The sequence below is a fragment of the Vigna radiata genome, chromosome 8 (genome assembly GCF_000741045.1).
Source record: "Vigna radiata var. radiata cultivar VC1973A chromosome 8, Vradiata_ver6, whole genome shotgun sequence".
Classification (NCBI taxonomy): domain Eukaryota; kingdom Viridiplantae; phylum Streptophyta; class Magnoliopsida; order Fabales; family Fabaceae; genus Vigna; species Vigna radiata.
In genome coordinates this window covers 29,968,507-29,986,591 of record NC_028358.1, presented here as the reverse complement: position 1 = coordinate 29,986,591, position 18,085 = coordinate 29,968,507, and the positions used below count along the sequence as shown (strand labels likewise).

The window sequence follows — 18,085 nt, the reverse complement described above, 5'->3', positions numbered from 1 at the left end:
CGAAAACACTATAAGAGAAGGGGAATTGAATAGTGTTTTTGAAAAACCTTTCACAAAAGGACGTTTAATAAATTGTTGAAAGTCTCACATCGACTAGAGATAAGGCCAAATTATAATATACAAATGAGGTGCAAACCTCACCTTACAAGCCGGTTTTGTGCGGTTGAGTTAGGCTTAAAACCCACTTCCTAATATGGTATCAGAGCCATGATTAGAGTCTATCCTAACAAGTTCTAAGTGGGCATTTCTGTTTATAATACAACTCAATATAATAGACTTTGAAAACTTTTCTCTCTTTTTACAAATGTAAGCTTATGATTCTATGAAGTTTGAGAGTTTGAGAGTGTATTTTTGTTGGTTCTGGTTAGAGTTGTTTATTTTTGTTGTTTAAATTTTTCATTTGGTTTTTTATCATAATAATGTTGAGTTTAAGCACCAATTGAACCATTTCTTCCATTTTGGCTTTTGTTCCTTATTTTCATAATTAATTTACTTGCTTAGATTTATAAGCTTTCCAAAATATCTGATTTTTAAGTGTGCATAATCGTTAGTTCATTTTCCTTTTAATTTAACCTTGTGCATAATAGTTTGTTTTCTGTTGATAATCGGACCATGGTCTGCCAAGCTTTCGAGATGTGCTTAGACTTGGTGATGCCAAGCTTACAAGTTGTACTCTGGTGATTCGGAATGATTAGGCTGTTTAATTTATGTCTTTTAATTTAAGTTCAACATATTGCATTTTACTAGTTGTTTACTACTTTTTTCACAATTATTCAGTTTACTTCTAAGAACCCCTTAAAAACGTATTCTTTTACATTCAATCAATGAACTCACATGACCGTGTTCCTTAGACTGACCAAGGTTAACCTCTATACTACATTAAGGGGGAAACTTAGTTTGTTTGATGGGCTTATGCGACCTAAAAAGTCATCTATCACCATTTCCATGAACTTTTTCTTATTGTCGTCTAATAACTAAGTGCCTGGTTTGAGGGCTTATAGTGTCCCGTTTTTGTGCTTTATTTGCTATTGGAGTAGGCTTTCTACTAGTAGATGTTTGTCCTTGTGCGTTCAGAAGAATAACCTAAGGAAGGAAGTCTCCATTATGTTGGTTGTCTCTCTTGCTCTTGCAAGTCTTTATTGTGATTGTTAGCATAAGGGAGAAAAAAACGAATAAATAAATTGTAGAAAAAAATAGGCCAAGTGTCTCAACCAAGAGGGGCGTGAATTGGTTTTCCTTTATAAAAATATGTTCTTTAAAAATCTTTTCAAAATCTTTTGAGATTTCTTAGAATGCAATCAATAAAGAATAAGAGCAAAGTAAAACAATGTAAAAATGTAGGGTAAGAGAGATTCACACAACAATTTATATTGGTTCGGTCAACCTGCATATATCCAGTCTTCTTTAATCAACCTTAGATTGAAAGGATACCACTATTGATGAAAAGAACATTCTGTGAATGTCTTTTTTGTTCCTAACGTCCACTTCTGATTTGTATAGGATGGAATAGGTGGATGCGCGTAATAGGAAATCTACACAAAGTAAAGTAGATATGCATGCAGTAGATATGTCCTTTCTCTTATCACTTTAGTTGTTTTTAAACGTTGAGCATTTAATGACATTTAATGTTTGTTCAAAACAACAAAGTAATTTTTACATTTTCTACCATTCAAATAGGATTTGATCATTTAAGCCTTTTATCAAGATACCAAGCAGTTGTTCAAAAGTTCTTCGTTGGATGAAGTAAATCGTTTGACACATGGTATCGTATAGCCTATGTAAACGCTTTAGGTTTTTCTCTGTTATGTTCAAAAAATGTGTTTAACAAAGTGTTTTACAACATAAGTTTTTGGAAGAATATCATTTAAAACTTTTCAGCATGCTTTCCAGAAACATCATTTGACACTTTTATTTATCAAGACATATTTAAAGTTTGTTTGATTATCGTTTAACCATGTATAACATTTGCATTCAACAAGATTCTTATTTACACATTAATTAGGGAAACTATTTAAAGGTGCGTCTTTCCATACTTAGGTGTTTTACTAAGACTTTTCCTAATGTTTTTGGGTTTCTTGGAGCATTTTCACACATTACGTATATTTTACCTATGTTGTTATTCTAATGATAGAATTGTCATACGTTCATTTCGTTAAATTTTATTTATTAAACTTCAAAACACATGAGAACATTTAGATAATTCAGTCTTATGGACGATCTTGTCTTAACACTAAAGACTAACTAACTAACTTCCTTACCACAACACTTTCTACTTCATAACACAACATCGAACATACACTTAGAGCTATTTACAAACCACTTTTATAGGGGAAAACTAAAATGGAAAAGAAAAAAATGGGAAAGTGAAGAAGAAAAGAACCCTCGACGCTTCGTGTTCCTATTTTCTTGATTTTCATCTCCTTGCTTTGATCACAAACCACTTGCTTCTTTTGAGCCATCTGATGTCTTCATCTTCTTCAAGTCAACTTGGTCACGTGTACTTTGAGTTCTCTGGTCTAGAAATCATGAGCTCACTCTCGAACCCTTCTTTTCGTCTCACTTTCGCAAACCCTAGCATAAGGGTTTTCCATTTGGGAGCTTTTCCCTTTGCTCGAGCATTCTCTAGAACCTTGGCTTCTAGCAGCTGTTGCACATTGAAACAATGTGTTTCGTTAATCTGAACAAGACCAAAACACACCGTTCCATGTGAAACAATAAACTCTTTCTTTAGTTGACCAGAAAAAGGGTTTGACCAGGGTATATGTGCAATTAAATAAAGAAGGAAAAAGGGTAAAAAAAAAAAAGAGAAAGATAAAACCTATTTAAGCAAAAACTAAACAAATAATATTTATTTTTAAAATTTTCATAATAGAGTAAAATGACTATTTATTTAAAAACACTAAAAATATTCCTAAAAACACCTTTTTTTAACTATAATTCTACAAAACTAAAGAATTAAAGGAAAAACCTAAAACTATCGTAATTCTAAACAATTAAAAACACTGATGCTAAAGTCAGTAGATGACCAATCAGTTAACAATTAATGTAGTGATGCATGTTATGTGCATGTATATGAAACTCATACTTTATACCTTTATACTATAGTGGTTGTTATGAGTTTTTACCTATTTGTCGTCCTAATTATAATCTAGTCATAACTTAATCGGCATTAACAATTTGATTCTTCATTACCATTGTTAATCTGACTATTCAGTAACCGGACGATCATGTTATTCGATTAGGATAGTTAGCCACGAAATCATGTGCCAAAGGTTTCCATGAGTGGTCGGCCAAGAGCAGCCGACTTAGAGGAACTTGACTTTGAGTAGTCACCTAAGAGTGGTCAACCTAGTGGAGCTCAACCAAGAGGAAGAGCTCAGCTTTAAGGAGCTAACCATGGAGTGATTGGTCCATAAGAGCTTAACTTGGAATGGTCAGTCCAAAAAAGCTGGACATGGAGTGATTGGTCCAAAAGAACTTGGTCTAGAATAACCAATCCAAAGAAACTCAATCTACAATAGTCGACCAAGAGAGTTCGACTTAGATAATCATTTATCTTGAAGTTAAACCATTTCATTATTGTGTTTGACTTAAACGGAAATAAAATAATTATCTTTTTGTAAAATCACATGGAATAATTATTATTTTTTTTTGTAAAATCACTTGCCTTTCTTTCTATCGATTTGAATTTTCAAAACAAATGCATGCATTATTTTAATACTATTTAATCCAAAAAGGTAAAAATACATATAAGTATATGCATTTTTCTGTTATTTTATTTTTGGCTTAAACCCTCCCTTGGTCCTAATATTTGTGTGAAAATCTCAGTTCGGTCCTCAAGTTTTGAACTGTCTATATTGGGTCACAATTTTTGTAAAAACACACACATTTTACCTCAACCGTTAACTGATCTCAAACGACGATAAGTTTAGCTGACATGGTATGCTGACGTGTTGGCTTAATCCCTTCTTGGTCCTCGTATTTGTGTGAAAATCTCAGTTCGGTCCTCAAGTTTTGAACTGTCTCAATTGGGTCATAATTTTTGTAAAAATGCACACATTTTACCCCAATCGCTAACTGATCTCACTGTGCAACAGTTATCTTCTGCTATCAGTGGAATAAATAGCTTAAAGGCTAGTGATGAACCTATAGGTTACCAAGTTGGTTCATTTGCAGAAAAGGTTGTGAGACTGATTGTACTAGTTACACGAGTTTTCCGGTGACTTTATTTTTTGAGCCGACGAGATAATCTATGTAAAATCCCTGATTCTCAGAGAGATGAATAAAATCCCTAATTCAAATAAACTAAATACACGTCAGCATGTCCTCTGGCTACCACGTCAGCTAAACTTAACGCCGTTTGAGATCAGTTAGTGATTGAATCATAATTTTTGTAAAAATGCACACATTTTACCCCAATCGCTAACTGATCTCAAACGACGTTAAGTTTAGCTGACGTGGTAGCCAGAGGACATGCTGACATGTATTATTTAATTATATGAATTATTTCGTCGGCTCAAAAAATAAAGTCACCGGAAAACTCGCGTTACCAGTACAATCAGTCTCATAGCCTTTTCTGCAAATGAACCAACTTGGTAACCTATAGGTTCATCACCAGCCTTTAAGCTATTTATTCCACTGATAGCAGAAGATAATTGTTGCACAGTGAGATCAGTTAGCGATTGGGGTAAAATGTGTGTATTTTTATAAAAATTATGACCCAATTGAGACAGTTCAAAACTTGAGGACTGAACTGAGATTTTCACACAAATACGAGGACCAAGAAGAGATTAAACCAATACGTCAGCATACCACGTCAGCATACCACGTCAGCTAAACTTAACTCTGTTTGAGATAAGTTAACGGTTGGGGTAAAATGTGTGTATTTTTACAAAAATTATGACCCAATTGAGACAGTTCAAAACTTGAGGACCAAACTGAGATTTTCACACAAATATTAGGACAAAGAAAGGGTTTAAGCCTTTATTTTTTAAAAATTGTCAAGGTGGCGTTAAAATTTATTTTATTTAATTATTGGGTTCCGTCCTCATCTCATCCTATTCAATTAAATAACATTTTCACATCAATAGCCAAGTCTCTCCGCGTCTTATTGTTTGTTCATTTTCTTCAGAGTCCGAGATCAACCCCGACCAACCACTGGAGTTTTTCTCGGCCTCTTCCGATTCCTCTTTTTGCTTTCATTTTCGATTTTGAAATGGCGCCAGTTTCAGCTCTAGCTAAGTACAAGTTGGTGTTCTTGGGTGACCAATCTGTGGGCAAAACCAGCATCATCACTCGCTTCATGTACGATAAATTCGATAACACCTACCAGGTTTGTCTAAACCCTCAGATCCAATCCAAAACCGTATAAGAAACTCCTTACCTAGTTCGTCAAGGCTAAAACCACTTCTAAACCCTCACTATTTTCTGTTTCATTTGATTTGTTGTTTTTTGTGTATACTAGTAAAACTAATCCTAGGCTCTCAACTTGGTTCGATTCAGATTTATCATTGTTCTTGAATTTGATTTGCCTTTCAGTTTAATTTATCCAGTAAATTGTTGTGCTGAACGATTATTATATTCTTATTTACTATTATTTTATTTAAAAGAACAAGGAAGAATTCAAATAAATGATCTAGATTTGATTATAAATCCTACTATTAATTCAGCTTCTGCACTTTGACTATTCGTATGTTCCCCTTTGCCTTTTAGATTTCAGACTACTTTTTGATAAATACTAGATTGAACATGCCGATAAATTATTGAAACCTAATGAGAATAAACAAACAGCCTATTTACTAAGAATATCTCTGAATACAAATCAAGAAGAACTTTTGAGATCTCTTCTATCGGAAAAGGCTTTATATTTTCCAACAGAGGAACTACTAAAAACGTTACCAACTTGTATCCAAATAGGCCTTGACTCACTAACTATGGCTGCTAATTGTTTAATTTGATAATTATTGCTATATTATGGACTTGTTGTGCCCAATTTCTTTCTTTTTGCTTGAGAATCACATTTTCCATCTCATACCGTGTAAGCATAGTTGTGTTTCAACTATATGCTTGACTGCTTATAAGTTATATTCCGTACACTTCAGGCTTAAGTTTCTTTCTAAGCATAATAGACACGCAGCTTCAATCGTTGTGTGTACTTTCATTTCTTAGCTTCATCATACTATCATACTTTTGTTGAATTTTATTTTGACTTTTTTCCTTCGTGCAGGCTACAATTGGTATTGATTTCCTGTCAAAAACTATGTATCTTGAAGATCGAACAATTCGATTGCAATTGTGGTAAGATTTGGAGTAGCATCTCATATATAAAATGATCAAGAAATGAAAGGGTGTTTAGGAAAGGAAAGGATTGAAAGAGGTAGGATACCATGGGTGGGATAGTTTCCTACCATTATATTCTGAAGACTGGCGATGATAGGATGAGAGAAAGTATATAATGACATTTTAATTGTATTTCACCTGAATGTGAGGGTTCACTTTTCTGTAGGACTCCATGATTGCATTTTGCTTCTGCTGATGTGAACTAAGTTTAATTTTGTTCAATCCCAAATAGGAGAACAAGGATTTTTGTTTCAAATTTTTGGGTATATAGGGAGAGATTAAGTGGTCACCGCTCAGTTTTTTCTTTCCCTGGAATTTATAAATGATTAAAATGACCATGGTACTGAAGGGTTTACTTGCCTTTTTAGATTACTGAATTTATACAGGCGAAATCTTGATATTTTGACTTCAATGATTCACATCATTTGCTGAGTTTTAAACTTCATATCTTATATCCTTTTGCATTTTACATTTTTTTGTTATTAACCATTGTTGTTTTTAAGCTTTTACTATATTTCTATACATACTTCATGCTTCTAGCATTTGTACTATTTTAGTGTTTCCTTAATATTCAAGTTTTTTCTAGGTTGAAAATATATTTGTAATGGTATTGGACGTGCAGGGGTTAGTTTTAGTTTATGTGAATTTGTTTTTGCTGTATTCCAAATGTTCATCTTTTCACGTGTTCTGGCAGGGATACAGCTGGCCAGGAAAGGTTTAGAAGTCTTATTCCAAGCTACATTAGGGACTCATCCGTAGCTGTCATTGTATATGATGTTGCAAGTATGTTATCTGAGATTTCCTTTCTTTTCATCTTTTACTTTTGCCACTATTTTATGCCATCTTACACAGCTTTTGCCTCTTAAAAATATTTGGTATCATTGAAGTTGTTTTTTATGGTTAATATACTGAAGCACTTTGACTTTGATTGTAAACTTATGAGCTTCACATTATTTTAAATACCATCTGCTGTGATAGCAGGATGCTATGCCTTTCTGTAGGAGCTACGAAAGTAGCATAATGATATAGTGATTATACACAAGTTCCATAACCATGTGTAGTAAATCATGGCATCCAAATCTCTTTACATGATTTGAACAAGGGGTTGACTTACGTTTCTGTTAAGAGCTTTGTCTGGAACATTTTCTAATAAATTTTATATTTTTGCTACACAGGCCGACAGAGTTTCCTAAATACAGCCAAGTGGATTGAAGAGGTGCGAACAGAGAGAGGCAGTGATGTCATTATTGTTCTGGTTGGGAACAAAACTGATCTTGTTGAAAAAAGGTCATGAGTAAAGAAGAGAAGAATGTTGGAATAAGTCTAGGGATAGGAACTATTGACAAATCGCATATATTGACTTAAACCAACCACTTGTTTACCAACTTTTCTTAGACTAAAAATCTTTTTACCAAGAATTATTTAATAGTAAATATGTAATCAGAATCTCTCTAGGTATTATCAAACTGGTTACAGTGGTAAATTTTAGTCTCGAATCTTTCCATTTATCCTCTCTTTGCATGCATTATAATATCTTTTTATCCATCTGTTTCCATATTCTCTTTTCATCTAAAGTATTATATGTCACCCATTTAATATTCAGATTAAGTGTTTAACACTGCAGACATGAATTTATACAAAGGAAATAAATTATTGGTATGGAACAGTAAGATGACATGGTGTGGGAATTAGATGTAGGAATGGTTGCAATTAGTCCTTTTGCTTTCTCTAGTAGTTTGTTAGAATTCTTACAACGTATATCCCAGTGTGTAGTCAACCCGTCTTTTGCTGCGAATGCTATTTATTTGGGTCTTGCTATGCTCTTGGTTAAACATTTGTAGCAGTTGTTGGCTATTATAGATCACACCAAGGAATTAAGGTGTTGCTTATCAGTTAAAAGTCTTATGTATGCAAGTTAACCTACCATAGAAGATCACTCTTGGCATTAGTGATCAGCTTTGTCCAGGTAGTTTTGGATGGACAGAAGAGTTCAATTTTCCAGACTTTTAGCTGACATTAGTTAAGTTGACCTTAAAGATGTTTTCATGGGAATTGCATGTTCTTGCTGTACAGTTCTGGATACTGACTAGTGTTACAATCTGAAATTTACTTTGTTTTGTTTTACCAATTTTGTGAGTCTGCAGACAAGTCTCTATAGAGGAAGGGGAAGGAAAAGCACGTGAGCTCAATGTCATGTTCATTGAAACTAGTGCAAAGGCTGGGTTTAATATAAAAGTAACTTATCTAATACCCATCTTTTTTCTTTTGCATACATTATTATTGAATGCTTGTTTCTAGTCAGAGTGAAATGAATCATGCTATAATGTGGGTGATTGGACTCTAAATGCTTGTATTTGAACACTATGTGTGTGAGATATACTTTAACTTAATTAGATATCATGAACTTTTACTTCTTGTTCTTTAATTCTAAATCTTAATCATTTGCTTTAAGTTTCTTGCATTTGAAAATTTTGTTTTAAATTATAGTTTTTCCAGTTTCTAACTAACCATATATTATGTATTATGGGACATCTACAGGCCCTCTTTCGAAAAATTGCTGCAGCATTACCAGGAATGGAAACACTGTCCTCTGCAAAACAAGAAGACATGGTTGATGTAAACTTGAAGTCTACAACTGGCAACGCCCAATCTCAACCTCAGTCAAGTGGATGCGCATGTTAATTGTAGTTTGTCATGTGCTGTCCACCTTATGTTGTGTTTTTGGTTTTATGCTGATTTTTCTGTAGTTTTCTACAGCATTATATGAAAAAAGATGAAAGAATATATATAAGCAGTGCAGGGTAGGGGTTGGATATAAGTACTGTCCAAAATAATTATTGTTGTTAATTAGATATGTTTGCCTTAATGTATTATAGTGAACCTCCCCAACCCAAAATTGGTTTTTGTTCATTGTACTTTATAAATTTAACTTTTTTATTTGGTTTGTCTTAAGTTTGTGTTTAGTTTTGGATTAACTTAATACAATTTATACTTTGTGTTTTTATCTTGCAGTATAAATTCCCTTTCTAGGGTTTCTTTTGGTAACAAGGTTGTTTGAAAAGTTTTGGTTCACAATAAGATAGACGTAAGTTAAATTAGCATAGTTTAAATATAAATTATAACTAGACATTTTAGTTGGTGATCTGTCAATAATATATTAAACTTTTGATGTTATAAGTTGAAAATTTTAGTTTTAAAAATGGTGACAGTTTAAAATTTTTATTCTTTAATTTGGTTTGATAATCATTCATTATTCAAATTCGCCTGCTTAGTAAGACATTGTGGCATATTTCTTGTTTACCTTTCATTATTTAAATTTGGCTGACTAATGACAGTGTTGCATATAGATGACAATAGAGCATTAGATAAGATTTTATATTTTGTAAAAGATGATGTAATATAATTCTTAATATCACTTGATTTTGTAATGGTAGAATCAAGATGATTTTCCATATTTAATTAATGTAGTTTTTTTAGTATAATATAATTAGCAAATAGTTTTAATAAATTTACATTTTAAAGTTTAGATTATATATATTTTGAAAAAAAACGGATGAAAGAAGAAAAAATCAATTTACAGCTATTCCTTTTGACAAAACTGTTTAATAAAATATTATATACATGATCGATTTTTTTTTTCCTTTCTGTCGGTCCTAATTTTATATAAATGTTCATGCAATTTGTTTTTGTTATCACATGGTGTTGACTTTTTTTGTTGTAATAATGTGTATTCTTTTATTTTTGTAGAGTTATGATTATTTCTGTTTGAGTTTGAGTATGTGATTTTGATTTTTTATCTACCTATGCAAATTTGGTTATGTAATTATAGGTAAATTTAAAAAAAAAATTATAACAATAGTGTAATTTCCATAGGACTTTAAAAAGAGAAGTTGTACATCTCTACATGATTTTTTGTATGACTTTTGTTTTGACTGCGTTGAAAGTCAAAGTCATCATCCAGGATCTCAATGTAATGTAATTAATCACATTACAATAAAATTTCAATCTCACTAGAAATTCGTTTTGTGGTAAGACTTCCAATTAAGTCTCATGGACAGTCGAGCCAACTTGATTTCATTAAAAAAAATTCAAATTCGTATTATGACATATTATATTAACACATATCGATCGAAGTTTGATATAATTTAGTCAAAATTTGATATAATTCAATCAAGATCTGACACACAGTTTGATTCAGATCTAATATCTTTTAGTTAAGACCTTTATAATCTGACCTTTTTTAAGCTAGTGTACCTTTTTTTTTTTGTCATTGAAAGTTTAATATTACATGAAAATAAGTTGAAAATTTTGACTTTTTTTACATGAAAACATGATGATGACAAAGGTTAAAATGGACTCTCATCTAAATTTTTTTAAACTTGTCGAGTTGAGTTAGACTTTGACTGAACTGTATTAGACCTTGATCAAACTATTTTAAACTTTAGATAAACTGTATCGAATTTTGATCAAATTATATCAAATATTGATTTAACCGTATCAAACCTTGATCATGGTATCAGGTTATATTAATATATAAAGTGTCAAGATAAGAGTTTGACTAATTTAGGAGACTAAAATTGGAAGTGACTTCCATATTGAAACTTCATAATTGATTATACATTCATTGAAAAATATTATTAATCTTTAATGATTGTGTATAGGAATGTAGCTTTTAAGTTTGTTATTTAAATGAAATAACTGACATTAAATAACAAGAGAAAAAAATATAAAACTAAACCATGCTTAAATCATGGTAAAAATTTAGGGACAACTATTCCTAAAGAATATGTCTCCTTATTTAATTCAAGACACACTAAGAAATGTTTTTAGATGTGACAAGCTCGACAGTACAATATTTTTGAACTCTGACAAGCCCAACAATTCACATTCAGCAATAAGCTAGACAACGCACCTTTAAACTATCAAACCCTAACGATTTTCAATTTTGATGCGATAAAAAAGAAGTGCAAAAATTACGTAAGGATACGCAACTTCTCAGTTACCAAATCCAATGCCGCAGACACAACCAAACCCCTAGCTGAGGCCCCAGGCATGAACGGCCCTGTCGAGGTTCTCCGACCACCCAACGCCACCGTGTCGGTTTTCGAGTTCGGCTCCGTCGTCGCCTCCAACGACAAGGTCACGCTAGCTGGCTACTGTCCCGTATCGGAAAACTTCGAGCCCTGCCGCTGGGAGATCATTCAAGCAACTCAGTCCAACGCGCCTCAGTTTCGAGTATTTTTTTTTATCTCACCTCTCTCTTATACTTTTTCTGCTTATGCTTATTGGATTGAATTTTATCTATTTTTGTTATAAAATCACTTTCGAGTTACTTTTAGCGAAGTTCTGCTCTCTCTTGTGTACTTTTTTCAATCTCTCTTTTCTTTTCGTCTTGTCAATTTGCTTGCATTGATGAATCCATGTGATGTTCTCAGTTTCATGAATTGACCCTTGTCATTTTGGGTTAAATGTTCTGTATCAAAGTCTCAATGGGTTCAAATTACTCTAACTAGTCTGGGAGTAAAAACACACAGAATAATAATTATCTTGTTTTACTTTGAGGCTGCTTTAAGTTATACCAACTTTTTTTTCCAAATTCGGCATTAGGATTGATGATTGGTGATGGATCACGCTTTTAAATGGACTTGAAAACTAAAGTTATCCCGTGTTATATGGAAGTTGTTTTTTAGGAGGATATTGCAGTGACCATGTTCCTCTGATAGGTCATGTTCATAGACACCAGTTTCCTTATAACTTATTCTGCAGTGTTTCATTCTGTAAATTTTAGTTTACTCATTTTCTTCTGTGTTTTCTGAATATACCCAAACTGCGGTGGCAAAATAAGTTCTTTGCATTATTTGGTGTTTGGATTTAGGCAACAGTTGCATTAAGAAAATATTTCTATCTTTATTTCCAAATCCTTGAGAACAGGATTAAGCTCAATCAATTTGTAAACTTTCATCAAACACTCACTCAAAAGTTTGTCTTTATGTCCTCACAATTGATTCACATGTTGATAATACAGAGGACAAAACTCAAAATTAGGGATGGTAGAAAGGACCAAGTCTGGTGGGTCAGTCTGGCAGCGGCCAAAAAAGTCAGCCCGGAATAACATTTTCAACCTGGGAGACTAGTGGAGATGTACAATAAGGCCCTGAGAGGATCCACACGCCCCACTAATTTTCTCTCAAATTATTCTCCCAGAATCTCATTTTCATTTTCATGTCATTTCATTTACCTTTCTTTGCATGCCAACATCTGGAGCAAAGTCTCAAATCGAAGGTTTTGCTTCTGCACTTCATCATGCTGAATTAACCAAGGTTAGGTTATTTCTCTCGCCCTCAAATTTTATATTTTTAAAATAAAATCAACATGTTGTTAGTAATTTGCACAAAATTGCATAACACTGTCATGTCCGAAATCTGTTTGAGAAAATTCCACAACCAGAAATCTCAGGTGAGCTAACTTTCTTCAATGAAGACCACTGTCTCAGTCTAACATTAATCTTGCATTTGCTTTGCACAGATTTTGAAGGTGCCAAACTTCAACACATAGAGGACCAACCTGGTTCCGCTCTTACAAGTTACTAGTTTGTGCATATGATGTTTCTCTTTCAAGCAAAATGCACTAAACAATTGGAAGCTTTGACTCAAAGGTGTATATCTAGATGGTCTATTACACCTTATGCTCGTTACTCCAATACTTCTCAGAAGAAGTCTAAGCTTGCTCCTTTGCAGGTTGATCCTCAACTCTTTTTTGCACATGAAAAGTACATGCTCTCATTTATTTTAAGTTTTTGACCACTGCTTTTGGGTTGTGGGTGGTTTTGTAGGAGAGGCGAATGATAGACAAGTGTAAGATATTTGCAAAAGCAGGTGATGGAGGTAGTGGTTGCTCCAGCTTGCGCAAGGGAAGACCCGATGGTGTGTATATCTCTTTCTTACGATGTATTGCCAAGGTTTTGATTCGTATATGTAGTTGCATTGCGATTGCAGAAATTGCATTCCAATGCAACTGCAATTGTGGTTGCAATTAGGTAGTAAAGACCTTCTACAAAACTGTAATAGTGTAGTTGTAATAGCAGTTGCAAACCACAATTTAAGAAATGTGGATGTTGTGCAATGCAACTGATGACAGTGCTGCATTGATGTCTGTTTGACGTAGGTGGCAATGGTGGGAGAGGCGGTGATGTGATTTTGGAATGCTCTACCAGAGTTTGGGACTTCAGTGGTTTGCAGCGTCATCTGGTATATATTTGTATCTTCTGCCAAAATGTTTTATGAGATCATGAAATTTTTCATTAAAAGATTGCTGACACTAATTGTTTCTCATAGATAGCCGACAAGGGAGGACATGGATCATCAAAAAACTTGATAGGTAGCAGGGGTGCTGATAAGGTAATTGATGTTTAACCTTCTTTTTCGGCTTTTAAAACAATCCACAGTTTTCTTTTCTCTTTGTTCCCAATACAGAACTTCGAGTTCATTACAAAATCATATGCTTTATTTAACAGGTTGCCCGTGTACCCATTGGCACTGTACTTCATCTTGTCAATGGAGATATTTCCTCCGTTGTCAAAACTCAATCCTTGACTGATTTAGACCCTTGGGATATTCCTGGGGCACTTGTTGATGATCTTCCTGACCCTGGCTATGGTTCTACCTCCAGTGACACAAGAGGGGAAGTAAAAGCAACACATTCATTTGGCTGCTCCTCAACGCAAGATGAAGAAACAAATGCTGAGAAATCCAGACATGATACATCAACAGATGCGTTCTCTCAACTCTCCACGTCTAATGGAGCTCTTGAATTTTGTACAAAGGATATAGAAGAGAACCAAGAGATAATATACAATGTTGCCGAGTTAACTGAAGAAGGTCAACAAATTGTCATTGCTCGTGGAGGAGAGGGTGGTTTAGGCAATGTGTCTAGTTCCAAAGATTCAAGGAAATCTATGACTATGAAGGCAGGAGTTTGTCAACAGATACCTAATCTTCAGGATCCTAACAGTATCCACTCCTCACTACATGCAGGTTTACTTGGTGTTGAGACCGTTCTTATATTAGAACTGAAGAGTATTGCTGATGTAAGCTTTGTTGGAATGCCTAATGCTGGTAAAAGCACTTTACTTGGGGTTATATCAAGGGCTAAGCCTGCTGTTGGTGACTATGCGTTTACTACTCTTAGGCCAAATTTGGGGAATCTAAACTACGATGATCTCTCAATTACCGTGGCTGATATTCCCGGGCTTATAAAAGGTGCACATCAAAATCGTGGTCTCGGGCATGCATTTCTGCGCCACATAGAGCGCACAAAGGTTCTTGCTTATGTGGTAGACTTGGCTGCTGCTTTAAATGGAAGGAAGGGAATTCCGCCTTGGGAACAGCTTAGAGAGTTAATTCTAGAGCTAGAGTACCATCAAGATGGTTTGTCCAATCGACCATCCTTGATAATTGCAAATAAGATTGACGAGGAGGGTGCATGTGAAGTATATAAGGAGTTAAAGAGAAGGGTACAAGGTATTCCCATCTTTCCTGTATGTGCTATTTTGGGGGAAGGCATAGCAGATCTTAAAGCTGGTCTTAAAATGCTTGTCAATGCTGAAACATCATATAAACTTTGCGTAGATCAAATTTTGCTTGAGTAGATAATCATTGAGAACTTTTCTTGCTTGTAATGGAAAGTCTTTCTTTTTTTCTTTTTTTCTTTTTTTCTTTTTTGAAATTTCTTGTAATTGTAAGTCAAGAAGTTGGAAAATGTGATTCATACATGGAATGATGTCTCTCAGGCCCAGTAATCAGACCCTTTCTCCTTTTTAGTTTTATATCCCTTAGCTATGTAAAATTAGGATTAGTTTTTATATATGAGATATAAAAACTTTAAGAAAAATATTTAGTTGTAAAAGACTCTATTTTTGAAAGAATTCTTGTTCGATTTGAATTCTTCAATATAGAGATACTTTTTTCGTACTGGGAAATTTGTATATAAGTGGATAAATTTCTAAGAAGTGTAATCATTCACATATCAGAAAATCAGTTCTTATCAAATTCTCCAAATGTTTTACGTTCTTAATAAAAAATTGAAGGTTCTATCATATTTGAAGTCTTTTTTATTAGCATTCTTTGTTTTAGGACAACTTTGAATTCGTCAAGTAATTATAAATTTTGATGCCAAATATACAGTTTTTTAATCCTGAAATTCCTTATCAGACTCTTAAAAGAGATGACAAGTGCATGAACTGTGATTTTAACATCTTTTATCATTATTGCTGTACTTTTGAAGAGTTGACTTCAATTTCTTTGATGGAGTTCGCTTATTCTTCTTCATCGTCATCATCTTCTTCCTTCTTAAAATCGGAACCCCATTTCATATACGATGTATTCATCAAATTTTGGGGAGAAGATATTGGTAAAAAGTTCGTTTCTCATCTCCATTCTGTCCTTTTACAGGCGCAAGTCAAAACTTTGATTAATGAGGAGACTCTTCAGGAGGGAATGAAGTTTGCAGAACACATGCGAGCAATAGCTGGTTCTAAGATCGTAATAATGGTTTTCACAAAAACAGACACTAAATCTACCCGCCGCTGTATTCTTGAGGTTGAAAAGATCCTCGAGTGCCACCAAACTTTTGGCCAAATAGTTCTGTCCGTATTTTACGAGATTGACCCATTAGATGTACGTTTTGAAAACGATGGTCTTGGAAAAGCGTTGGCAGAAGCTGCACTTAAAAGCCCTTCAGGAAAACAACTGGAATACTGGTGGTGTAGACAACCTGCAGGTATCTTTGGTTGGGATGTCAGAGATTTCAGGTAAAGAAATAAATCCTTCCTACTTTCTTCTATCTTGGGACTGAATGCATCATGTGTTAATTAAGGTTGTGATTTGTTTGTCATAATACATTAACATTCATCTTGAAGGCATGATGCTGAACTTGTGAAGGTAATTGTTAGCCATGTTCAGACATTGCTAGGCTATGCAGACATGTATATTGCCCAATTTCCTCTTGGATTAGAGTCCCAGGTAGAAAAGGTAATTGGATGTATTGAAAATCATTCGACCGATGTCTGTATGATAGGGATATCGGTAAGAGTTTTATTGAAAATATTAGAGACGTTTGGAATGCAGTAAATAGAAGGCATGTTGAGTTGCAAGAACATCTTCTTTATGATGTCTTAAAGAAGATGGATCATGTACAACTTATTGGAGATTATGGGTACCTTTCAAAACAACTGAGATGGATTTGTTGGCAAGGGTTTCCTTCTAAATACATTCCAAACAACTTTTGTATGAAAAATGTAATTGCAATGGAATTAAAGCATAGTAATCTTCAACTCGTCTGGAAACAACCCCAGGAATTACAGGTTAATTAAAATAGAAATATTATAATTGGTTCCTGTTATACTAATTACATTTTGTTTATTTTCCTCCCTAATCTATATCAAAAAACTATCTTTGTAGGTGTTAGAGAGGTTAAAATTCCTTAATCTTAGTCACTCCAAGTACTTGATAGAAACTCCTGACTTTTCAACACTACCAAGTCTTGAATGGCTCATTCTAAAAGATTGTTCAAGTTTGTGCAAGGTACACCCATCCATTGGAGATCTCTGCAATCTGCTACTGCTAAATTTGAAGAACTGCACAAATCTAAGAAGTCTCCCCAGAGAGTTATATAAGTCCAAATCTTTAAGAACTCTCATCCTATCTGGTTGTTTCGAGATTGACATATTGGAAGAAGATATAGGGCAAATGAAATCCTTCATAACTCTAATTACTAATTACTGAAAGGAAAACATTCTTTTAACAATATTTTTTTAACAATTTTTTGACAATACATAAGTGACAGTTTGTGATTGGATCGTTTTAAATATTTTTTTAAATATAAATTCGAATAGATTAATAAAATGATGACACGTATCTCGTTGTCAAAAAAGTGTTATCAGAATATTATCTTCGTAATGAAAATACAGCTGTGAGACAGGAGAAGTGCTCTGTTCAATTGGAAGCTGAAAAAGCATTGGATTTATATACCTACGTGGAGAACAATAATTGGCCTGACCTTGCATCATTGCCTAAAGGCCTTGCAACTATTTGAAGTGTTTTGTTTCACTGTGAAACATTACTAAAATCACTGTAACACATCTAAATTTTTTAGATGAGACTATTTTTATTTATTTTTTATTTTTATTTTTTTAAAAAAATATAAAATTTTATATTTTCTAACTGTTTTATCTTTGTATCTTGTAATAATGAATGTAAAAATAATGTCATGATACATTATTCTTATTACATATATTAATTTTCATAAAAATTAAAAAAAATATTACTAAAACCTACAAAAATGTTATGCATAATGCATATAACCAAAATATTTTAACAATATTTTATGTATTATTAGTATCACTTTCAAAATTGATACCAGCATCTTTATTATCATTATTAAAATTCTGCAAATTTAATTTTTTTGTAACACTTAAAAAAATTTACCTATACATTTTTAACATTTAAAAAAATATTACTTATACAATTTCTAACAATTAAAGAATTGTTGCCCGTGTTTACTTATACATTTTCTAACATTTAAAAAAATGGTTTTCCATACATTTTCTAACATTTAAAAGTATTACCATTATCTTGTTTTGTTACAATTAAAAATTATTAAGTATTGCCTTTTTGGAACATTTTAAAATTGCTAATAATTTATCTATTTAAAAATAAGAAACAAGTAATATTAATATTAATTCATTTGT

The 18,085-nt window shown here is 33.2% G+C and overlaps 3 protein-coding genes across 4 annotated transcripts; all 3 read left to right on the top strand.

The window, feature by feature from the left end:
• The first annotated feature begins 5,076 nt into the window (after positions 1 to 5,076).
• On the top strand, positions 5,077 to 9,291 carry LOC106772506 (ras-related protein RABH1b). Its single transcript, XM_014658941.2, has 6 exons — positions 5,077 to 5,332; positions 6,227 to 6,297; positions 7,034 to 7,122; positions 7,515 to 7,626; positions 8,484 to 8,574; positions 8,878 to 9,291. Exons 1-6 carry the CDS (start codon positions 5,216 to 5,218, stop codon positions 9,019 to 9,021), a joined length of 624 nt encoding a protein of 207 aa, XP_014514427.1. The 5' UTR covers positions 5,077 to 5,215; the 3' UTR covers positions 9,022 to 9,291.
• A 1,888-nt stretch (positions 9,292 to 11,179) lies between these two features.
• LOC106772655 (probable GTP-binding protein OBGM, mitochondrial) lies at positions 11,180 to 16,386 on the top strand. 2 transcript variants are annotated; one of them, XM_014659193.2, is made up of 8 exons: positions 11,180 to 11,574; positions 12,365 to 12,659; positions 12,865 to 13,076; positions 13,172 to 13,262; positions 13,504 to 13,586; positions 13,674 to 13,736; positions 13,853 to 14,858; positions 15,789 to 16,386. In XM_014659193.2, the coding sequence occupies exons 3-8, from the start codon at positions 12,939 to 12,941 to the stop codon at positions 15,809 to 15,811; spliced, it is 1,404 nt and encodes a 467-aa protein (XP_014514679.1). In that variant the 5' UTR covers positions 11,180 to 11,574; positions 12,365 to 12,659; positions 12,865 to 12,938; the 3' UTR covers positions 15,812 to 16,386. The 2 variants fall into 2 exon arrangements, with proteins under 2 accessions (XP_014514679.1, XP_014514678.1); XM_014659192.2 differs by lacking the exon at positions 15,789 to 16,386 and having other exon boundaries at positions 11,181 to 11,574; positions 13,853 to 15,163.
• LOC106770500 (probable disease resistance protein RPP1) lies at positions 16,387 to 17,188 on the top strand. The gene is made up of 2 exons (XM_022785045.1): positions 16,387 to 16,699; positions 16,797 to 17,188. The coding sequence occupies exons 1-2, from the start codon at positions 16,520 to 16,522 to the stop codon at positions 17,118 to 17,120; spliced, it is 504 nt and encodes a 167-aa protein (XP_022640766.1). The 5' UTR covers positions 16,387 to 16,519; the 3' UTR covers positions 17,121 to 17,188.
• The last annotated feature ends 897 nt before the right edge of the window (positions 17,189 to 18,085 follow it).